At 37.6% G+C, this 19,756-nt stretch overlaps 1 protein-coding gene across 5 annotated transcripts; it reads left to right on the forward strand.

The window, feature by feature from the left end:
* Positions 1 to 187: 187 nt before the first annotated feature.
* On the forward strand, positions 188 to 19,223 carry LOC129731553 (protein argonaute-3). 5 transcript variants are annotated; one of them, XM_055691644.1, is made up of 8 exons: positions 188 to 360; positions 15,188 to 15,401; positions 15,555 to 16,149; positions 16,203 to 16,784; positions 16,843 to 18,034; positions 18,110 to 18,257; positions 18,325 to 18,576; positions 18,637 to 19,223. In XM_055691644.1, the coding sequence occupies exons 3-8, from the start codon at positions 15,570 to 15,572 to the stop codon at positions 18,721 to 18,723; spliced, it is 2,841 nt and encodes a 946-aa protein (XP_055547619.1). In that variant the 5' UTR covers positions 188 to 360; positions 15,188 to 15,401; positions 15,555 to 15,569; the 3' UTR covers positions 18,724 to 19,223. The 5 variants fall into 5 exon arrangements, with proteins under 5 accessions (XP_055547619.1, XP_055547620.1, XP_055547618.1 ...); XM_055691643.1 differs by having other exon boundaries at positions 189 to 360; positions 15,451 to 16,149; XM_055691641.1 differs by having other exon boundaries at positions 189 to 360; positions 15,467 to 16,149.
* Positions 19,224 to 19,756: the final 533 nt, after the last annotated feature.

Consider the following 19,756-nt stretch of genomic DNA (forward strand, 5'->3'; position numbering starts at 1 on the left):
GCCAAGCAACGAATTTGTTGAGAGCAACGAACTACACTTTCTAGCAGGATTGCTCATACGGCATTCGTCTTTATCTGTTATTTATCTTCGCTGGAAGTACAATAGATTCAATTGTTCTTTGTTACAACCAGCACTCGTTAACTTCGTCTTCATTTCGATAAAAGCAGTAGAGCTTTAGTACTTGGTTCGCTCACTTAGTGTTAGGAGTTACATATTTTGGCGAGAATAGGTAGCAAAAACGATTGTTTTTTTTTGTTCAGAATTAGATTAGACTTATGTTTTCTAGTATACTGTGTTGTTCCAAGTAAATATGTAAAATTGTAGCTTGTGCGACATAACTAGAAACAGAAAAATATACTGGTAAGTAGAACATCTATTTTATATCAGGTTCAATTAAATTGGTTGTATGGAGGTAGGATATTCGGTCATAGGGCTCTAGAAACATGTCCTGGCAGTGTAATGTTACGTATTAGTCGTGTGTTTCATGTTTATAGTGCCGTGACTCTGGTAATTCTTTAATAAAATCGAAAATAAGAGATGTGAAACAATAAAGTAGCTGAGTTTGTGTAAATTCAAGTATCGTCAGTGCTATGCTGTTTTTTAAATCAGCAAATATTATTTGCCCAAATTTGAAGACATTTAAAACTTCCAAACTCTTTTTTTGTGTCTTAATCATTATCTCTGTTGTTAATGGACGGCTTTACCAGACCGGTACTGCAATCGGGGTTGATATTTTTCAGTGCTTTTGCATAAAAGTGAAAAATATCCACCAGAAATTAAAGGCCTAGAGTTAAAGTTTGGCCGACTGAATTTCCGTCGATCTGGCAGCCATTCTAGAATTTCAAAGAAATAGCAACATTGTAAAAAATAAAATTATTACATGACTACTCGTATTTTCAGTTTCATAGTTTTTTGTTTCAATTTGTATTGCTATATATAGTGAAAAATGAAGTACTGTTTTCTTTTTTGTTCAAATCGAACATCACAAAATTTAAAAAAATAAGCTTGAGTTTTTAAACAAATGGCTTGAGTTTTGTGAATTACCAGAGGATTTTTAATAACAGAAACGACACGTCTTTGTAGCGTAAGTTTTGCATTTTGAAAATATCAATCCGAATAAAAAAAATATTTTGCAGTTCCACTTTAACCACGATGATTTATACTTCGCGTCTGAGAATGGAAAAACACTTAAAGTTACCGGGACCTGTGTATAAGTTTGTGGCTCAAGTGACAAGTGAGACACCGGATAATATGTAGATTGATCAGGTCACTCCGAACAAACAACATAATGTCCGTTCGAAATTCCATGAATCACCAAGAGCCGTCGTAACTCAGAACCTCTCCCAGTTGTCAAGAGTCAGGCAACATTTAATTTTTTTGGAGCTGAAACAAATTGAAAAAAAACTCAACAGCATTAATCTTTAATAACATAACATGTTTGAAAACTTTTATGCCTTAATGAAACATATTCGTACTGAACACATACTGCATTGTCATAATTTGAGCGATAAAATTCGAAGATAATACAGTTAAGATTAAAAATTATTAGATGCAAAAGATCAGAGAGAATAGAAAGGACAGATTGGTGATTGGCCACAACAGTGGCGGAACTAGACCGACGGAAAAAAAGCGAGAAAAAAAAATCGAAATTCATTTTTAGATTTTTCGCAATTTGTTATTGCTAAATCACAATGCTTCTCATCTACTAAGACAAATTTGACATGTCAAAAATTCTTACATTCGATTAGAACTTTTCAATGACAGTCCTACAAACTTTAACTCTACACGGTGACAAAAAAGTCCGGTTACACTTTTTTGGGGTCGCCTGTAGCCGTTGCATCTCTCTGGTGCCATCTATATATCAAATGAAAGGGTTAACCACAGACAGACGTCCAAGCAAGAACAACATTGATCAAAATTTCCGTGTAAATTTTCAAAGTATATTGCGTTATAAATCACTTGTACACTAGCGCCGCCTGATGACCTTATCGATACAATACATTTTTTTTTCGGTGGTGTACGAGGCTGGTGATACTGGTAACGCTATCTGGTTACGGATTGCTACTACAAAAAACTTTACACAAGTTTGGAACTCAGCTTGGACGTCTGTCTGCGGGTTAACCTTGCTGCCCAAAGTGGCAGAGTTTCGTTTCTGTGCAGTTTGTTTACATTAAGTTGTTAGCCATGGCAGAGTTAAGAGCAGCTGTTATCGCTGAATATGTGAAAGGGTACAAACCCGGACACATATTCATACACCTAAAACCGCTCGGAATCAACCAGAAATTCGTGTACCGGACCATAAATCGGTACCTAGAGACCGGAGGCACCGAGGACAAGGCACGATCTGGACGACCAAGGTCTGTGAGAACTCCAAGGCTGAAAAAGATTATACGAGACCGGATTCGCCGGAATCCCGCCCAATCTGCACGAATGCTGGCCAGGAACCTTGAAATGAACCGAGAATCAATCCGCCTGCTTCTGCGCAAGGATTTAAAACTTACACCGTACAAAAAACAGGTGGTTCATGGGGTTACCAAAGCTACAAAGGACAAGAGGTACCAACGGTCGCGGGAGTTGCTCGGTTGGCGCGCAGATGACGAGATTATTTTTTCGGACGAGAAGCTGTTCATTTCGAAGCAAACAGTCAATCGCCAAAATGATCGAGTTTGGAGTGTGAGCCTCCAGCAAGCTCCTACGGACAAGCTAAACGTTTCCCGGTTCCAAAATAAGACGTCAGTGATGGTTTGGGGAGCCATTTGCAAGTGAGGTAAACTGCCTCTTTTTTTCATCGATAAAAGGGGCCGAAATCAACGCAGCATACTACCTGGACACGGTTTCGAATAAAATGTTCTGCCTCAAGCTGAACTATTGTTTGAAGACGATTGCTACTGCTTCCAGCAAGATGGCGCCCCATCCCACACCGCAAAGGTTGTTCAGGCGTGGTGTGAGGAAAACTTGACCGATTTCATTTCGAAGAATAAATGGCCTCCGTCGTCTCCGGGTCTGAATCCACTGGATTATTTCGTGTGGGGATACATGATATCGAAGCTGAACGACTAAAAAATAAATTTGGAGCAATTCAAGCGAGTTATCACGAAAATCTGGGACGAGATGCCGATAGAGCACGTGCGCGCCGCTTGCGACGACTTTCCGAGACGTCTGTAGCTGGTTCGATCAGAGAAAGGTGGGGTAATTCCGAGATATCGTCTGTGAAGTATCTTTATGAATTACTGAATAAAGCTATGAAAGCCAGATTCAGATTTTCTTCTTATTCTTTGAAACATTGAGATTTTCCTGTGTGACCGAACTTTTTTGTCACCCTGTAGGGCTTTACCATAAACGTTTGTGTTCAGAGAAGGCCTATGAAAAGACGCCATCTTTTCATGACATTACGGGACCACGGTGAATTAAAAATGAAAACAGAGTCAAAACTTTGTCCCACACAAACCCAGTTCAATAGCATAAGCGCGCCTCAGGCCTGGTTCAAAGTTAAAAAATTTCAGTGCTTCCGCATGAAAGTGAAAAAAAGCCACCGTAAAACATGCACAATAATGACTTTTTGTGCTGAATTCGCCTCTAAATCAAAATTTAAAGCCATGACATATAATTCTTTTTTTATTAAAATGTTCGTTGGTGTTCAGGAAAGACATTTGAGGAAAAAAAAACAAGTATCTGATTACTTAAACTCAAGTTATTATTCCCAAAACTACGTGAAACATGCAAACTCATTATTTTTAATATTGAACTTGCCTCTAAATCAAAATTTAAAGTTATGATCTGTGATTTTTTACAATGAAATGTTCGTTAATGTTTAGGAAAGACATCTGAGGAAAAATATTAGTATCTTATTACGGAAACTTGATATATTATTCACAAAACTACGTAAAACATGCAAAATTATGACTTTTTGTTCTGAATTCGCGTCTAAATCAAACTTCAAAGCGATGAGATATGATTCTTTTTTCATCAAAATTTTCGTTGATGTTCAGGAAAGACATTTGAGGAAAAAAACAGGTATCTGATTACTAAACCTGAAGTTATTATTCACAAAACTACGTGAAACATGCAATGTTAAGGAAAGTTATTTAAAGAAAAATGATAGGTATCTGATTATTTAAAATTTCATTATTTTCCTCAAAACCACGTGAAAAATGCAAAACCATGATTGTTTCTGGGTTTAATTTGTCTAAATCAGAATTCAAAGCGATATCATGTGATTTTTTTAAAATAAAAATTTCGTTGTTCCTTAAACATTTGCAAATATTTTCTTGCAAAAAAAAAACATGTTTCGATTCAGTGCGAGTCGAGCATAACCATTTTACATTTCTGATGTTTTCGTAGTTTTGTGAATAGTAACACATTACGGGATTCGACTTACTTTTTTAATTTTTCATACTTTTATTCAAACTAGATCTTGAGAGATTGATTGGAGGAAAGACCACAAGTCATTAGTTTGAACATCGATTAGGAGGCGACTTCAGCATTAAAATTCATGCTTTTTTTAATTTTTACGTAGTTTTGTGAATTAAGGCACAATTGTTAGTTATCAAAAAACCTTCACTTTTCTCAGACGTGTTCCTTGGACATTAATAAGCATTTTCATTTTTAAAAATCTCATGCCATCTCTTTCATTGTAGCGGAAAACATAGCATGGCTGGTCATGCTCAATTCTTCTTACATTAATTTTTTTCTTCCAAAAGCTACATAAAAAGAGGTTTTACTGTAAACGATTGTGGAATGGATAGGTATAATCGGAAATGGGATGACCCCACTCATTTTCCAAAATGGCGATTTCAGGTTTCAGGAAAATAGCCTAAAGTGGTATTTGACCAACAATTTCAATACTTCCGAAAGTAGAACTTCATACGTCATTTCGAAATTCTAATTGGCGACTTCCAGTTTCTGTTAAACAGCATAAAATCACAACGTGCAACCCGAAATGGGTATTTACGTTCTGTGCGTTCTAAGAATATTGATGTATACGATGCGAAATATTTCTGAAGTGAGTTGTGCTAATGCATCAATGAAATATAAAAAATGATTCTCAATTTTGAAACCTTTGAACCCGAGCATCGCCGGGAACGTTCAACTAGTTAAACATAAACATAAAATTTGACAGCTTCACAGTTTTTGTGATGCACTTTATTATTCCCCAGGACCTTCATCGTCACCACCGGTTATATGAGTTGAAAAAAAAAGTTAGTCAACATTGCGCTTTGAGAAGAGATCTGGCACCTCTGACATGTGAAACCTAGTTGCCAAATTTGTGGTTTTTTCATCGCTTATCTCTCTCTCTCTCTCTGAGTATCTCTAATAGCGAATTTCTTTATTCCACTGTGTTCGGGCAAATCTGCCGAGGAATAGAAAAACGATTCCGCAATTTACGACGCAAGTGAGAAAGAGATGCCAGATAATTGTTTACGAACTAGGCACGTGCGGTGGCGGGTTGAAGCTGACAAATTTTACAGTGCGCTTCGTGCAGCACGCCAGGTCAAAAGTGGGTCAAAATCGAGCGAATAAAGAAGGGTTTTGACAGCAGTTAGTGCGCTTCCAGGTCAAAACCAGGTGAGTTGGTGGAATAAAGAAATTCGCTATAAGTAGCATTACGCGACCAGAGTCTATGTTTATATAGAGTCGCGCAAAGAGAAAATCCGTCGTTCCGGCAACACAGTTTTGGTACCGTTTGTTGCCAAGAACTATACATAATGTTTTTCACCATGTATAAGCAAATATCGTTTTTTGAAATTTTTCGTAAGGTATACAGTTTTAAAAGATCACACCGGCGATGCTTTGTTAAATGCCACTGAACCAGTTTACAGGTTTATGATGGATTACATATATGTAAAGGGTGAGTTTTTAAGATTTTGGTTTTTCTTTCATTTCGGCTGGTATCTCGCGAATAACGCGTGTAATGTTGTCTTCCAAGGCTGGATATATTGTTGGCTAGTCCGCATAGACGAGAGACTTAACGTAGCCCCACAAAAAATAATCTAGCGGTGTTAAATCGCATGATCTAGGCGGCCAATTTACCGATCCATTTCGTGAGATGAATTGCTCACCGAACTCATTCCGCAATATGTCCATTGATTCGCGCGATGTGTGGCACGTTACTCCGTCTTGCTGAAACCACATCTCAACAAGACCCAGCTCTTCCATTACCGCAAAAAAGATCAGAAATCATCGCGCGATAGCGAGCGCCATTGACCGTAACGTTGCGCTTTTGATCATCTTTGAAGAAGTACGGACCAATGATGCCTCCAGCGTGTAAACCGCACCAAACCATGCATTTTTCTGGGTGCATTAGCGATTCTTGTATTGCCTCTTGCTGCTCTTCGATCCAAATGCGGCAAAGTTGCTTATTAACATACCCATTTAACCAGAAATGAGCTTCGTCACTGAACACAATTTTTCGGTAAAATAGTGGATTTTCGGCAAGTTGTTCTAAGGCCCATTCATCAAAAATTCGACGCTGCGGCAAGTCGTTCGGCTTCAATTCTTGTACGAGCTGTATTTTGTAAGGCTTTACACCAAGATCCTTCCGTAAAATCTTCCATGTAGTCGAATAACACAAGCCCAATTGCTGCGAACGGCGTCGAATTGATATTTCACGGTATTCCACTACACTGGCTGATACGGCAGCTATATTTTTTCTATACGCACTCTCAACAGAGTAGTTGATGTTATTTTGTGGTGCTATATAATTGTTAATTTACGTGTGAAATAGTGAAGTGATTCACGGTAGATATATTCTAACGTGTGTCGGTAGTGAATCTACAAAAGGCTAAGTACAAGAACAGTTGCTTTAAGCAGCAAGTTCGCGTTAAAGTTTGTTAAACGCTTTCAAAGCAGCGGTGGTGGCGATCATTTTTTCTTTGCCTCTGTCTCTTGTTTCTCTGCATGTCTATTGGTATAGCGTCCCGTTTCAACGTGTGTTGTGTGCGATGATTTGCTCTGGCTGTGGTACGGCAATTGTCCTATCGGATTTGCCGTTGAAATGTGTGGGCTTCAACTGTGCACGTTTGTTTCACTACAAGTGTACTGGACTCACCGAAGCAACGGCAAAGATAGTTACAGATAATGATAATCTTTGCTTCAAGTGTGACGAATGTTTATCAAACCAGTGTTGTGGTGGGCAACATTTGATACCGGACATCAAGCGTATTGAAAAAGAGATGAAGAAATTATCTTCTCTCTCTGATTCGGTCATTGAAATGCGGGATCAAATATCGGCCCAGATAAACAGCGCGTTGAATTTCGGTATGGAACAGTTGAGATTAAATGTAAATGAATCTCTTGAAAAATTATCTTGTGAGAAATTTGATAAATTGAACAATTCGGTTTTGGAATTAAATACGCGTCAAAATAAAGCCGCAATTAATGATGCCCGCACGCGGAATGGGACGGTTCCTTCTGAATCGGACCAAATCGGCAAGAAGCGTAGAATTGATGACGATAATAGTGATGATGTTTTTGATGACGGCGTGACTTTTGCGCAAGTCGTGAAGGGTCGCCGTAAAAGTATTAAAACGAGTATTAGTAATAATAATAATATAAATGATGGTTTTAAGCCCATTAAACATAAGACTCGTCCGGTCATTGTGATCAAACCGAAAGAGTCCAAACAAGCTTGCGAAGAAACTCGAAAGTTTTTGAAAACAAAATTAAATCCAAAAACACACAAAAAGAGTAATTTTAGGAACGGTAAAGATGGTTCCATTATTGTTGAATGCGCTGTTGGCGAAAATATTGATAAGTTGAAAAATGGCATTGAAAGCAATCTGGGTGAAAACTACAGTGCTGTTGTTCCCACGTCGGTGCCGAGATTGAAAATAGTGGGCATGAGCGAGAATCTTTCTCCTGATGTTTTCATTGACTTTTTTAAGAGTCAAAATGAAGGTATCAAAATTAATGATGTAAAAGTAATAAACTCGTATGAAAATCCACGCTTTCGGTATAACAAGTATAGCGCGGTAATAGAGGTTGATTTGGAAATGTATAACAGCTTGTTATCTGCTAAGCAAGTAAATGTAGAATTTGATCGGTGCTTAGGGTGGTTTACCGGTAAAACAAAAACCGGTAAAACCGGTGAAACCGATATTTTTTCCAATACCGAAATACCGGTATTGGAGAGGCGAAAAAAACGGTATTTCCGATATTTTTCCTAAAATTAAAAAATTGTCACAATATTCATAAATCGTTGTAAGGGTTATGAATGCTACCCACTTAGGTAGGCGTTACAAATCACATGACGGTGTATATAATAAATATATTTCGACAGAAGGAACATTGGATATTGATTTACTCTAACCTATTTATCAATTTTTGTTTCCTTCTTGTTTGTTCTACTTGGATTCGTATGATGTATTTGTGTGGATCGATAATATGTAAAAAAACTTCATATCAATAAAAAAGACATTTATTTTTTAAGTAGAACAGCTAATCTTTTTACACACTCATACTTCAGAGGCAACCCGTGGATTTTGAACCTACGAATTCAACCACAAATTCTGAAAATCATATTTGGGGCAGTAATCACAATCTTGTCCGCGAAAAAACGTATGTCATTATTCGTTTTGTGCTATTCAAAAGTAAAACTGAAAAACTAGTATATACATATATATTTGGATTAGGGATTTATTTTTTGTTTGGCGTCTCCGTGTGCATTGCACAGGTTGCACCTAGTTATGAACAAGTTGCTCCTGATACAAAGCGTTTACATGATGAAATAATCAATCAATGAAGAATTTCGTCCTAAAAATTACTGCTCCTTATTCTTGAGAAAGTGAAATTTAAATAGCATGGTGTGAAATTTGAATAGCATGGTCAAAGCTTCGTCGCCCAAACCGCAGCGAATTCTATTAGCAATAATTCTAGCTAAGAAAAATGCTTTCTCAGTTTCAACTGAATTTGGAAGAACTGTTTAAAGAGCATCGAACAGAACACAGAAGTATTTACCTTCAATTCTTTCGGATTCGTAGAATGTAAATTTTTGTCTGATCGTCATCTCATTTTCTTCTTCATTCATTAACTCTACTCAACAGTTTCAATATATGTTCCTCTATGAATTTTAAAATCATTCATTAATTTAACACTAAGTTTTGCGATGTGAAAGAAATTTGAAATAAAAATCTGCATTTTTTTTATTAACATGAGTTTCGAAATTATGTTCTTCGTAATCATATTACTGGATTCATTCATTAAAGTTTTCCAAACACTATTAAATTTATCCAGTGTTGTATCTGAATCGTATAACACCACAAGAGATCAAAACAAGTGGTCCAAATCTTACAGAGAAAAATGGGTCGTAATAAAGCATAGGTACTCATAAAAGCAAAAACATAATCATGCAGCGACACGTCCATAGATGCTAGGCAAAAAATAAATTTCAAATTCAAATTTCTGTATATATTTAATTATTTTTGAGTTTTTTTTTTTTTCAAATAGTACAGAGAGAATGACTTGCGTTTTTCCGCAGACATGATTGTCATCACTTCCCCTAACGATGATTTTCAGAATTTTGAAGTTTAACAAGTAGGTTTAAGGACCACGAGTAGCACCTGGTTTGTATTAGTCAGAAAAAAATAAAAATACCGGTTTTTTACCGGTTTTACCGGTTTTAATTTCTATGAATACCGAAATACCGGTTTTCCGAAAAGTTGGTAATACCGACCACCCTATCGGTGCTTAGTATTTCCCGCGGTAAATGTTTTGAGATGCTTCAAATGTGGAGAATTTGGGCACAAGAGCATGGATTGCAAAAATTGTGATACGTGTTCCAGGTGTAGTCTAAAACACAAAACATCTGAATGCACGTCTAATGTTTTGAAATGCGTTAATTGTTTAAAGACGAATAAAGAGCGTAACATGAATTTGGACGTCAACCATGCCGCATTTAGTTTAGAATGCTTGATATATAAAAGATTATTCAATCAAAAGGAAAGCAGCTTGCGTCTCAATAAATAGCAAACAAGTTCCAAGAAGAATGTGAATAAGTTTGAATTTTTGTATTTGAATATTGCGGGGTTGACAACAAACTACGTTGCATTACGTCAGATTGTTGAAGATAAACGTCCACTTTTAGTGTTCTTATCAGAGACTCATATTGTCGATATTGAAGCATATAATCAATATAGTATTCCGGGATATAATGTGGCTGCTTGTTTATTACATTCTAGACAAACTAGCGGTGTTGCTATTTATGTCAGAGAATCAGTTCAATTCGAGCTTTGCCGAAACGAAGCGAAGGATGGCAATTGGTTCTTGGGCATAACAGTAGTACGTGGTATGAAGGTGGATAATTTTGGTGTTTTGTATCATTCTCCCAATGCTAGTGATCACCGTTTCCTTGAAATATTGGAAAATTGGCTTGATGAATTTCTTGATTGTAGTAAACTGAATATATTGACTAGCGATTTCAATATCAACTGGCGAGATAATACAAATTCGAATCATTTGAAGCGTTTAGTAGAATCTTTCTATTTGAAACAAAGCGTTAATGAATTTACGCGTATTTCCCAGCGAAGTAGAACTTTGATTGATCATGTTTATTCCAATTTGGATTCCATTTGTTCAGTAACGGATTCTGAAATGAAAATAACCGATCATGAGACATTAGTAATCACTGTATTGGACAACTTGAGTGAGAATAATGATTTTAAAAAATTGAAATGCTGGAGAAAATATTCGAAACAGGCTGTTTCGAATCTTGTTGAAAGAAGCTTGGATTTTCCAATCGCGTCCGGTAATTTAGATGATTCTGCAGCTGTTCTTACTAGTATTTTGAAAACGTGTACGAATCAATTAGTTGAACATACATTTGTATCCTTAAAGAACGCGAACAGCTGGTACAATTCGGATCTTTTGCGTCTTAAGCGCAAGAGGGAAAAATTGTACAAAAAGTTTTGTAGATCGAATAGTCAGAGTCATTGGAATGAGTACTCAGCATCAAAACAACAGCAAAGAGTTAAGGAAAATTTTGAAATCTCTATTAAAACCTAGTAATTGTGAACCGCGGTCCATAACTTTTGATGGCACATTAGAACAAACAGAACAAATAATTGCTAGTAAGTTCAATGATTATTTCATCAATAGTGTTTCATTGATCAATCAATCAATTGAACTGGTCGATGAACCGGATGAAATAAAACAGCCGACTAACGTTAATACTAGATTTGATGGTTTTCACCCAATCACAATGGATGACCTTAAAAATATTTGTTTTTCATTAGGTAAAACGGCTGGAGTAGACAATGTAAATGCTAGGGTTATTCAAGATTGCTTCAATGTTATTGGTCACACTCTGCTGAACCTTATTAATGAATCATTGCTAACTGGGCACGTGCCTAAAGTGTGGAAAGAATCGTTGGTTGTTCCGATTTAAAAGGTTGCTGGAACGATTAAAGCCGAAGAGTTGCGTCCCATCAATATGTTACACACGTTAGAAAAGATATTGGAACTTGTTGTTAAAGGTCAGCTGTTAGAATATTTAAATAGTAACTCGTTATTAATTCCGGAACAATCTGGCTACCGGGAAGGCCATTCGTGTGAAACCGCGTTGAATTTAGTTCTTGCAAAATGGAAAGATAACTTAGAAAATAGAGACACAATAGTTGCTGTTTTTTTGGATCTGAAACGCGCTTTTGAAACAATTTCTAGGCCCTTATTGTTGAACACAATCAAGCGCTTTGGAATTTCGAGTACTGCATTCAGATGGTTTGAAAGCTTTTTGTCTGACCGAACTCAACGGACTGTTTTTAATGATTCTGTATCTGGTCCCGTGGAGAATGATCTTGGAGTTCCACAGGGAAGTGTATTAGGGCCCCTTTTGTTTATTATGTATATAAATGACATGCGGCGAGATTTACGTTTTTGTGACATAAATCTTTTTGCCGATGACACCGTGTTGTTCATTGCAGCTAAAAATTTAGAAGAAGCTGTTTCACACTTGAATGAAGATTTACGTTCTCTAAGCAGATGGCTGAAGTATAAGCAATTGAAATTGAATATTGATGAAACTAAATTTATGATTTTCTCGCGCACCGTGGTAAATGACGATGTCTCTGTTATAATTGATGATGAGACAATTGGTCGCGTTCGGGGGATTAAATATCTTGGCGTGATTATTGATGACAACCTGAATTTCAACGCTCACATTGACAGTGTCATCAAGAAAATTGCCAAGAAGTATGGAATATTATGCCGTTTGCAAAACGAATTACCAATTAGTAGTAAAACACAGCTATACAAGTCAATCATCTCGCCCCATTTGGATTTTTGCCCTACCTTTTTGTATTTGGCCAATAACACACAACTATTGAGGTTACAGCGTTTGCAGAATAGAATAATGCGTTTGATTTTAAATTGTGATAGATTAACTTCCTCTGCTTTTATGTTGGACGCTTTGCAATAGTTATCCGTGAAGCAACGAATTGTTTATTTGTCTATGGTGTTCATTTTTAAAATAATTAATGGTTTGCTACCTCAATATTTGTGTGATCGAATTGAAAGAGGGAGAGATTTTCATAGATATAACACTAGAAACGCGGATGGAATAAGAACACCTTTCTTTTTAACCAGAGCTTCACAGAATTCATTATTTTGTAAAGGTATAAATTTTTTCAATTCGATGCCAAGACATGTTAAACGTGCACCAACACTTGCGGAGTTCAAGAGACAATGTATTTCACACGTGAAAGTTTCTGTTGTACAGAACGAAATTTAAAAGCTTTTAACAATGACGAGAGTTTATATGACGAAGTTTAAACAACGGATTTATTTTGGATGAAATATTTTTTTTTAAAACCTATTTATTTATTGCTTGTTTAATTGAAGCCTGTAACTGACGAAGTTTTTTACGAACGGATATGATTGTGTTGTAAAATTTTATTTATATTTTATATTGGATCTTTTTTAACATATAATGACAAAACTACTGTGTTCGTCGCGGTGATGATGATGGATTTTTTTTCCTTTATGTTGTTGTAGCTTAAAAAAACAATAGAAAGTGACTACATAAGTTTGAGCCTCGCGCGCGGATCAGATATGAAAGGATTCTTTTACAATTTAAACTTAAATTGTTATTTGAATGCTTAGAGATATACATGAAGTAGTTGTGGTTAGTCTGACTGAAGGTCATGAAAACCCTGTGCTAGCTTTGTGTAGCTCTACAGCAATTAACGTCTTTACCGATGTGAATCAAGTAAACAGTTTTTGAAGAAGTTTATATCTGGCAATGGAATCAGTTCGTTTTTTTTTTGTATAACTGATTGAAATTGTGATTACATTAATTATCTATAGATAAATCGTCCAGCTCAAACCTTTGTAGGGGTATGTGGCGGGACCATCATCATCATCACTCTATGTATTCGTGTTGGTGGGTTTATGTCCAACAGAGTAAAACTGGTTTGAAATTTCGTCACAATAGCTTGAATAGCTTGCTCAGTAGGTCAATTGTGACGACCATGAAATGGTTGTAATGCGCGAAAAACATTTTTCACAGAGAACGAATTTTGGTAATAAAACTCGATTATTTGTAAGCGTTGTTCAGGCGTAAGTCTGTTCATGGTGAAATGGCAAACCAAACTGAGTACATTAGACTTTGACAGCTGTCAGAATTTTCGCGTGAACTGTCAAATCTGAATACACGAAAAACCAAATAGCAAAAAAATCATCCTTTAGAACGATTGAGTTCGTTCATTAAAATGACTGTTCTCGACTGACAGCTGGCGCTGCAGTAAAAATGATGATGATGATTTGTAGGCAGCACTTTAACCTATCAAAATTCTATTTGCAATTAGTTATCACGAGTTTACGTAGCGGGAAATTTTAAGAAATTTATATTTTTTCACTAGACGGTAGATTTAAACTAAAAATAAGCAAAAAAGCAAAGCCTTGGTGCTACATTCCGTATCGGAATTCGACCTTCTGTTTTACTATACACAGACTTTGCAGCCGACTGTTAAGTGTACAGGACAATTGCGGGGCTAGCGATACGATCCTACTGACACTAACAGTCTCTCCCGAGCCGAGACTCGAACATACGACGACTGGCTTGTTAGGCCAGCATCGTACCTCAAGACCAGCTGGGAGATTGTCCAGATTTAAACTAATAAAATGCAATTCCAACACGCTATATACCAACCAACTCCTGTAAAAACATAACCCCAAATTAGATACTAAACCGGATCTCGTATATTTGAAATTTCATATGTATTTTTTTGACAGTAAGTAGTCTACTAGATGCTGCTGAAAGTTTCTAACCAGCAATATTCATGTTGACGCCAAGAACATCCATTTTACGCAAATATCGCACGAACAACAGTCTTCTGTGTATATCAGCCTTGGCTAAAAAATAAATCTATCATAATTTTCTGAGTTCTGAAGTTCAAATCCAGAAGTCGCACGGTCGTTTTTTTTTGTTATGCGTTAAATCGCCAATTGGCATTCATCTAGCAATTGAGTTGTTTAGCTACTCAAGGATTTCTGATTTTTATATATCAGCTGAAAAAGTGTAATTTTTTAAGCAAAACGTGATTTTTTTTAAATTTCATATCATTGTCCTTCGATTTTTAAATGAAAAATAAAAATCGCTACAATGACAGCTGGTATATGGGCGAACTGTCATTGTAGCGATTTCGAGCAGTTTTAGTTCATAATTTAAAAATTGAAGGACAACGATAGAAAATTTCTGAGAATCACGTTTGCCTCAGAAAATGGAGCTCTCTCAGATAACATAAAAAACTGGTATAGCTGAACAACCCAACTGAAATGAGCGTGCGATTTATTTTCAGTGTACCCGGTTTTTCTGGCAGTTTTTGTTGTCGATATTTTCCAGCGGCATCGAAATATCGATATTTATTGTGCGATCGCAACAATATCGAATTTGAAAACATCGATGCCAGGGATGCCACATGTACAGATTAATCTGTATTTTACAGATTTTTTGGCCGAAGTAACGGTACAGAATCTGCATATACAGATTTTCGTCGAAATGTACAGATTTACAGATTTTTCGAAATTGACATTAATTTTTAAAAACAATCTAAATTTTATTTCATTAAATATTAAGCAAATTGAACATGATTTCCAACTCCTCACACATTTTAAGCTAAAAATTTCGTTTATGTACCATAAAAACCTAAAAAAAACAAAGTTCTTTATGTTTAAACAATACAGATTTTTTTTACAGGTATTATTGTTCCAGATACAGAAGCTCAGATTTTTTCAAGGGAAAACACAGATTTAAATGTGGCAACCCTGATCGTTGCAGCAACACATCTAAATCTGCCTCCATCATTCTACAAGCAGCTGTTGCGTGCGTGCTCTGAGAAATTACAAAAGTAAACCACAATCAGATAAGTTTTCACTCGAAAAATAAGATATACCTTAGCGCATTTATATTGGTAAGCGATAAATTGTTTAAAATAGTGCACTGACTTCCATTTCTCATAGAATGCTCCTAATTTAGAAACGCAATTTACTGCAAAGTTGTTTAAATTTTGTTTATGAGACCAGTGATCCCAGCAAAACCAATCATTTCATTCCAACAACTCTAGCACTGACGCGGCAGGATGTCCTCAAGACTGAATTTAGTTCGTACTTTTCTGAGTCAATCAAGCTCTTCCGGCGATGGAGACCGGTCACTGCCCTTATCGGGTGGTACTCCCAGCGAAGGTGTCGACAGCGGCTTTCAAACTCGCACTCCAGAGAGCACACCCACAACTCAACGCAAAATAATCGGTCGTGGTCAGCTCATTGCGGGTGCAGCCGCTGCTACCGGAACGGCAACATCCGGAGCGGGCTCATCGGAATCGGACCAACAGTCCAGCATTGTTTCCGCTGCCCCGTCGAACGTGGGCCGTGGACGTGCTCAGTTTATTCAAGCGCTTATACAGCAACCGCTTGAATCGGTTCGTTCGGTTGCTTCCGATGATGCTAGTTCTGTTACTTCAGCAAGAATTTCTACAATCGGTGGAGGACGAGGAAGATTCATCCAACAGTTGCTTAACACAGCGCCGGGAACTAGCTCCCCTTCGACCAATGGCAGCAAAAAAGATTCCGATCTGTCAGACAAGATGTCCCAGGCCACGATTAGCGCAGTGGAAACTATTGAAGTTGAAAAAATGCCAGTTGTTAAGACTGGCTCACGAGGTGAGATTTTTAGATGATGCGTGAGATTCATTGATGATGCGTTATGATTTTAGGATCTGCCGTTCAACTAATGACCAATTATATCAGGATTGCATGCGATCCCGACCGCGGAATCTACGAGTACGAGGTTCGTTTTTCTCCTGAAGTAGATTCCAAAGCTGCTCGCTCACGATACATATCGCAACATGCTAGCGTTATTGGAAATGCCAAAACCTTCGACGGTGTTAAGCTCTATCTACCAAAAAAACTACCGAACACGGAAACGCTTTTGTATTCAAGAAATCCTGTTGACGATCATCAGGTGACGATAAAAATTATTTTCAAGAGAAAACAACGGATGAGCGAGAATGTACAGTTTTACAACATTCTGTTCCAACGTATCATGAAGGTGCTCAAAATGGTTGAAATGGCACGCAAGAATTTTGATCCTTCCGCTCCGAAACTAATTCCGCAGCATCGGTTGGAAATTTGGCCAGGTTATGTCAGTGCCGTTGATGATTACGAGGGTGGATTGATGTTGAATTTGGACGTTTCTCATCGTGTGCTGTTACAGACAACAGTGCTTGATCACATCAAAACTTTAGCACGATCCAATCCTCAGGACTACAAAAACTTGGCAACAAAGTCATTGTTGGGTAAGTTTTCTGCCACTCAAATAGAAAAAAAATGTAGATGTTTATTTTAATTTTAAAGGTGCCGTAATTTTGACCCGCTATAACAACAAAACGTATCGCATCGATGATATTTTATTTGATCAGAATCCGATGATGACCTTTCAAGCCAGTGGAAAGGAAATCTCTTACATGCAATATTACAAACAACAGTATAACATTGATATTAATGACATGAAGCAACCTTTGTTGATTCATCGCAGGGAGCGTCGAGTTGCCGGCCAGGATAAGCCACAAGAGATGATAATGTGCCTGATTCCGGAAATTTGTTTCCTAACCGGACTAACGGACGAAATGCGCAGTGATTTTAAAGTAATGCGTGACATTGCTGCCTTCACCCGGGTTTCGCCAAATCAGCGACTGAATAGTATGCGTCAGTTTTGCCGTAACGTAAACGAAAATCGTGAAGCCCGCGAGATTCTAGAGGTGTGGGGCCTCAAGCTTGATATGGATCCACTCATTATGCAAGGACGTTGTTACGAAGAGGAAAAAGTTATTTTTGGAAATGGCATCAACATCGGAGTTGGCAGAAATGGTGATTTCAATCGAGCAGTAACTAGCAATCACATGCTACAGGTAGTCAACATTCGAAACTGGCTGCTCATTCATACCGGAAAAGATGGCAAAGTTGCTAGATCGTTCATGGACTGTGTCGATCGGAGCTGCCGTCCCATGGGTATTCAGATTGCTCCACCACAAATTGAGGTTTTAAACTCCGACAGAACTGAGCAGTATGTGCAAGTGCTGCGTTCAAAAATCCGTCAGGAAACACAAATTGTTGTTATCATTTGTCCAACTTCCCGCGATGACCGATATGCGGCAATCAAGCGAATCTGCTGTTCCGAAATTCCGATACCCTCGCAGGTCATCAATGCTCGCACATTGAGCAACGAATCGAAAAATCGTGCCATCGTACAGAAAATTATACTTCAGATGAACTGCAAACTGGGTGGAACGCTCTGGAGTATCAAAATTCCGTTCACTAACGTTATGATCGCTGGTATCGACACCTACCACGACGCCAAGCAAAAGAGTAGCTCAGTTTCGGCGTTTGTGGCTTCACTAAACGGTGAATATACCCGCTGGTATTCTCGAGCATGCATCCAGAACAAAAAGGAAGAGTTCATGAACGGTCTCTGTGCTTCGCTGGAGAAGTCTTTGAAAGCCTACCAAAAGTTAAACTGTGTACTCCCTGGTAAAATTGTCATTTTCAGGTGAGTTAGGGGGATATTTGACAGTTTAACAAGATTCACTTTGTGTCACATTTTAATCGTATTTGTTTTTTACAGGGACGGTGTCGGTGATGGACAATTACGTATGTGTTCAGAGTATGAAATACCTCAACTTCAGGAGGCATGTAAACTTCTTGCTCCCGATTACTGTCCAGAGATAGTATTCATCGTTGTTCAGAAGCGTATTAATACTCGAATGTTTCGCGTAAGTTGTACAATCACTTCTTCCCTAGCTCACTCAAGTTATGCCTAACGTTCGGTCCTCGTTCCAGCTTGATGGCCAAACCAATCTAGATAATCCGAATCCGGGCACCGTGCTGGATCACACCGTAACCCGACGAAACCACTTTGACTATTTCCTAGTGCCACAGTCCGTCCGCCAGGGCAGTGTTTCTCCTACGCACTATATCGTAGTGCATAATCAGCCGGATTATTCTCCAGACATTCTGCAACGGTTAAGTTACAAACTCTGCTATCTGTATTACAATTGGCCCGGAAGCGTTCGTGTTCCGGCCTGTTGTCAGGTATGTTTCTCGTTGGCCCTGACGGCTTTGTGTTAATTATCATATTGTTATTCTTTTTAGTATGCACACAAAATGGCCTATTTGATTGGCCAATCGGTCAAACGGAACCCAGATGAAAGTCTCAACGACAAACTGTTCTATCTGTAAATTAGCAAGTTTTGTTCGCTCATCTTTAACCGTCATCTGCGGAACAGTCAAATGTGTTGTCACACGCTCCATTCGGTAGTTTAGCAGTGAATGTATGACATTCGCAACTATATTTAATTTTTTTTACTATCTTAATTAGTGTAGACTATAAACTTTTCTTGCACTACTGATCTATAAATACCAAAGCGAGAGAATGTTTTTGACAGAGGAAAACAAGTTTTTATTTCACCCTATTTGCTTTTGCATCATTAAAGCGCGTTGATATGTAATGATTTACGTTGTCTATTAACAGCGCGAATGTTCTTGTTCCAAACGATACGTTATTGTTTTAACGACAACAGCTATATATGGCGCCCGTTTCAATTATCCAACGCTGAAGATATAGGTGATAAACGTAAGGACCAGAGCTTCCAACGAAAGATGTCTTATTCTAATGTTATTCATTTTATAGTTTAGTTAGATGTTTTCTCAAGCCATTTAAATAATAAAACTGAAGGAAAACGAAATTCAGCTTAAGTTATATTCATACATTTTGAAATCCGTTTGCCATGTCAATAATATCACTGATAATGAGCAGGGCAGTATGAACAAACAGTTTGTTGTCAGGTGAAAAAGCAACATCTGAAATTGAATAGGCGTACAGCGTTTCAACTACAAGAATTATGGCCATCAAAATGCGGAAAAAATCTCATTTACTATATCTATAAACAGGATTATTTATTTCATCGTAGCACCAGACTTTACCGGAAAATTAAGCAAAGCCTTGGTGCTACATTCCGATTCGGAACTCGACCTTCTGTTTATTATACACAGACTTCGCAGCCAACTGTTAAGTGTACAGGACAATTGCGGGGCTAGCGCTACGATCCTACTGACACAAACAGTCTCTCCCGAGCCGAGACTCGAACCTACGACGACTGGCTTGTTAGACCAGCAACTTGTTTCGAAGATAACCATTTTCAGACAAATCATATGTGTACACTGGAACAGAATGTAGTGAAATTTGTACAACTCATGTCTGTAGACTTCAAGG

Source organism: Wyeomyia smithii, chromosome 3, assembly GCF_029784165.1.
Source record: "Wyeomyia smithii strain HCP4-BCI-WySm-NY-G18 chromosome 3, ASM2978416v1, whole genome shotgun sequence".
Classification (NCBI taxonomy): domain Eukaryota; kingdom Metazoa; phylum Arthropoda; class Insecta; order Diptera; family Culicidae; genus Wyeomyia; species Wyeomyia smithii.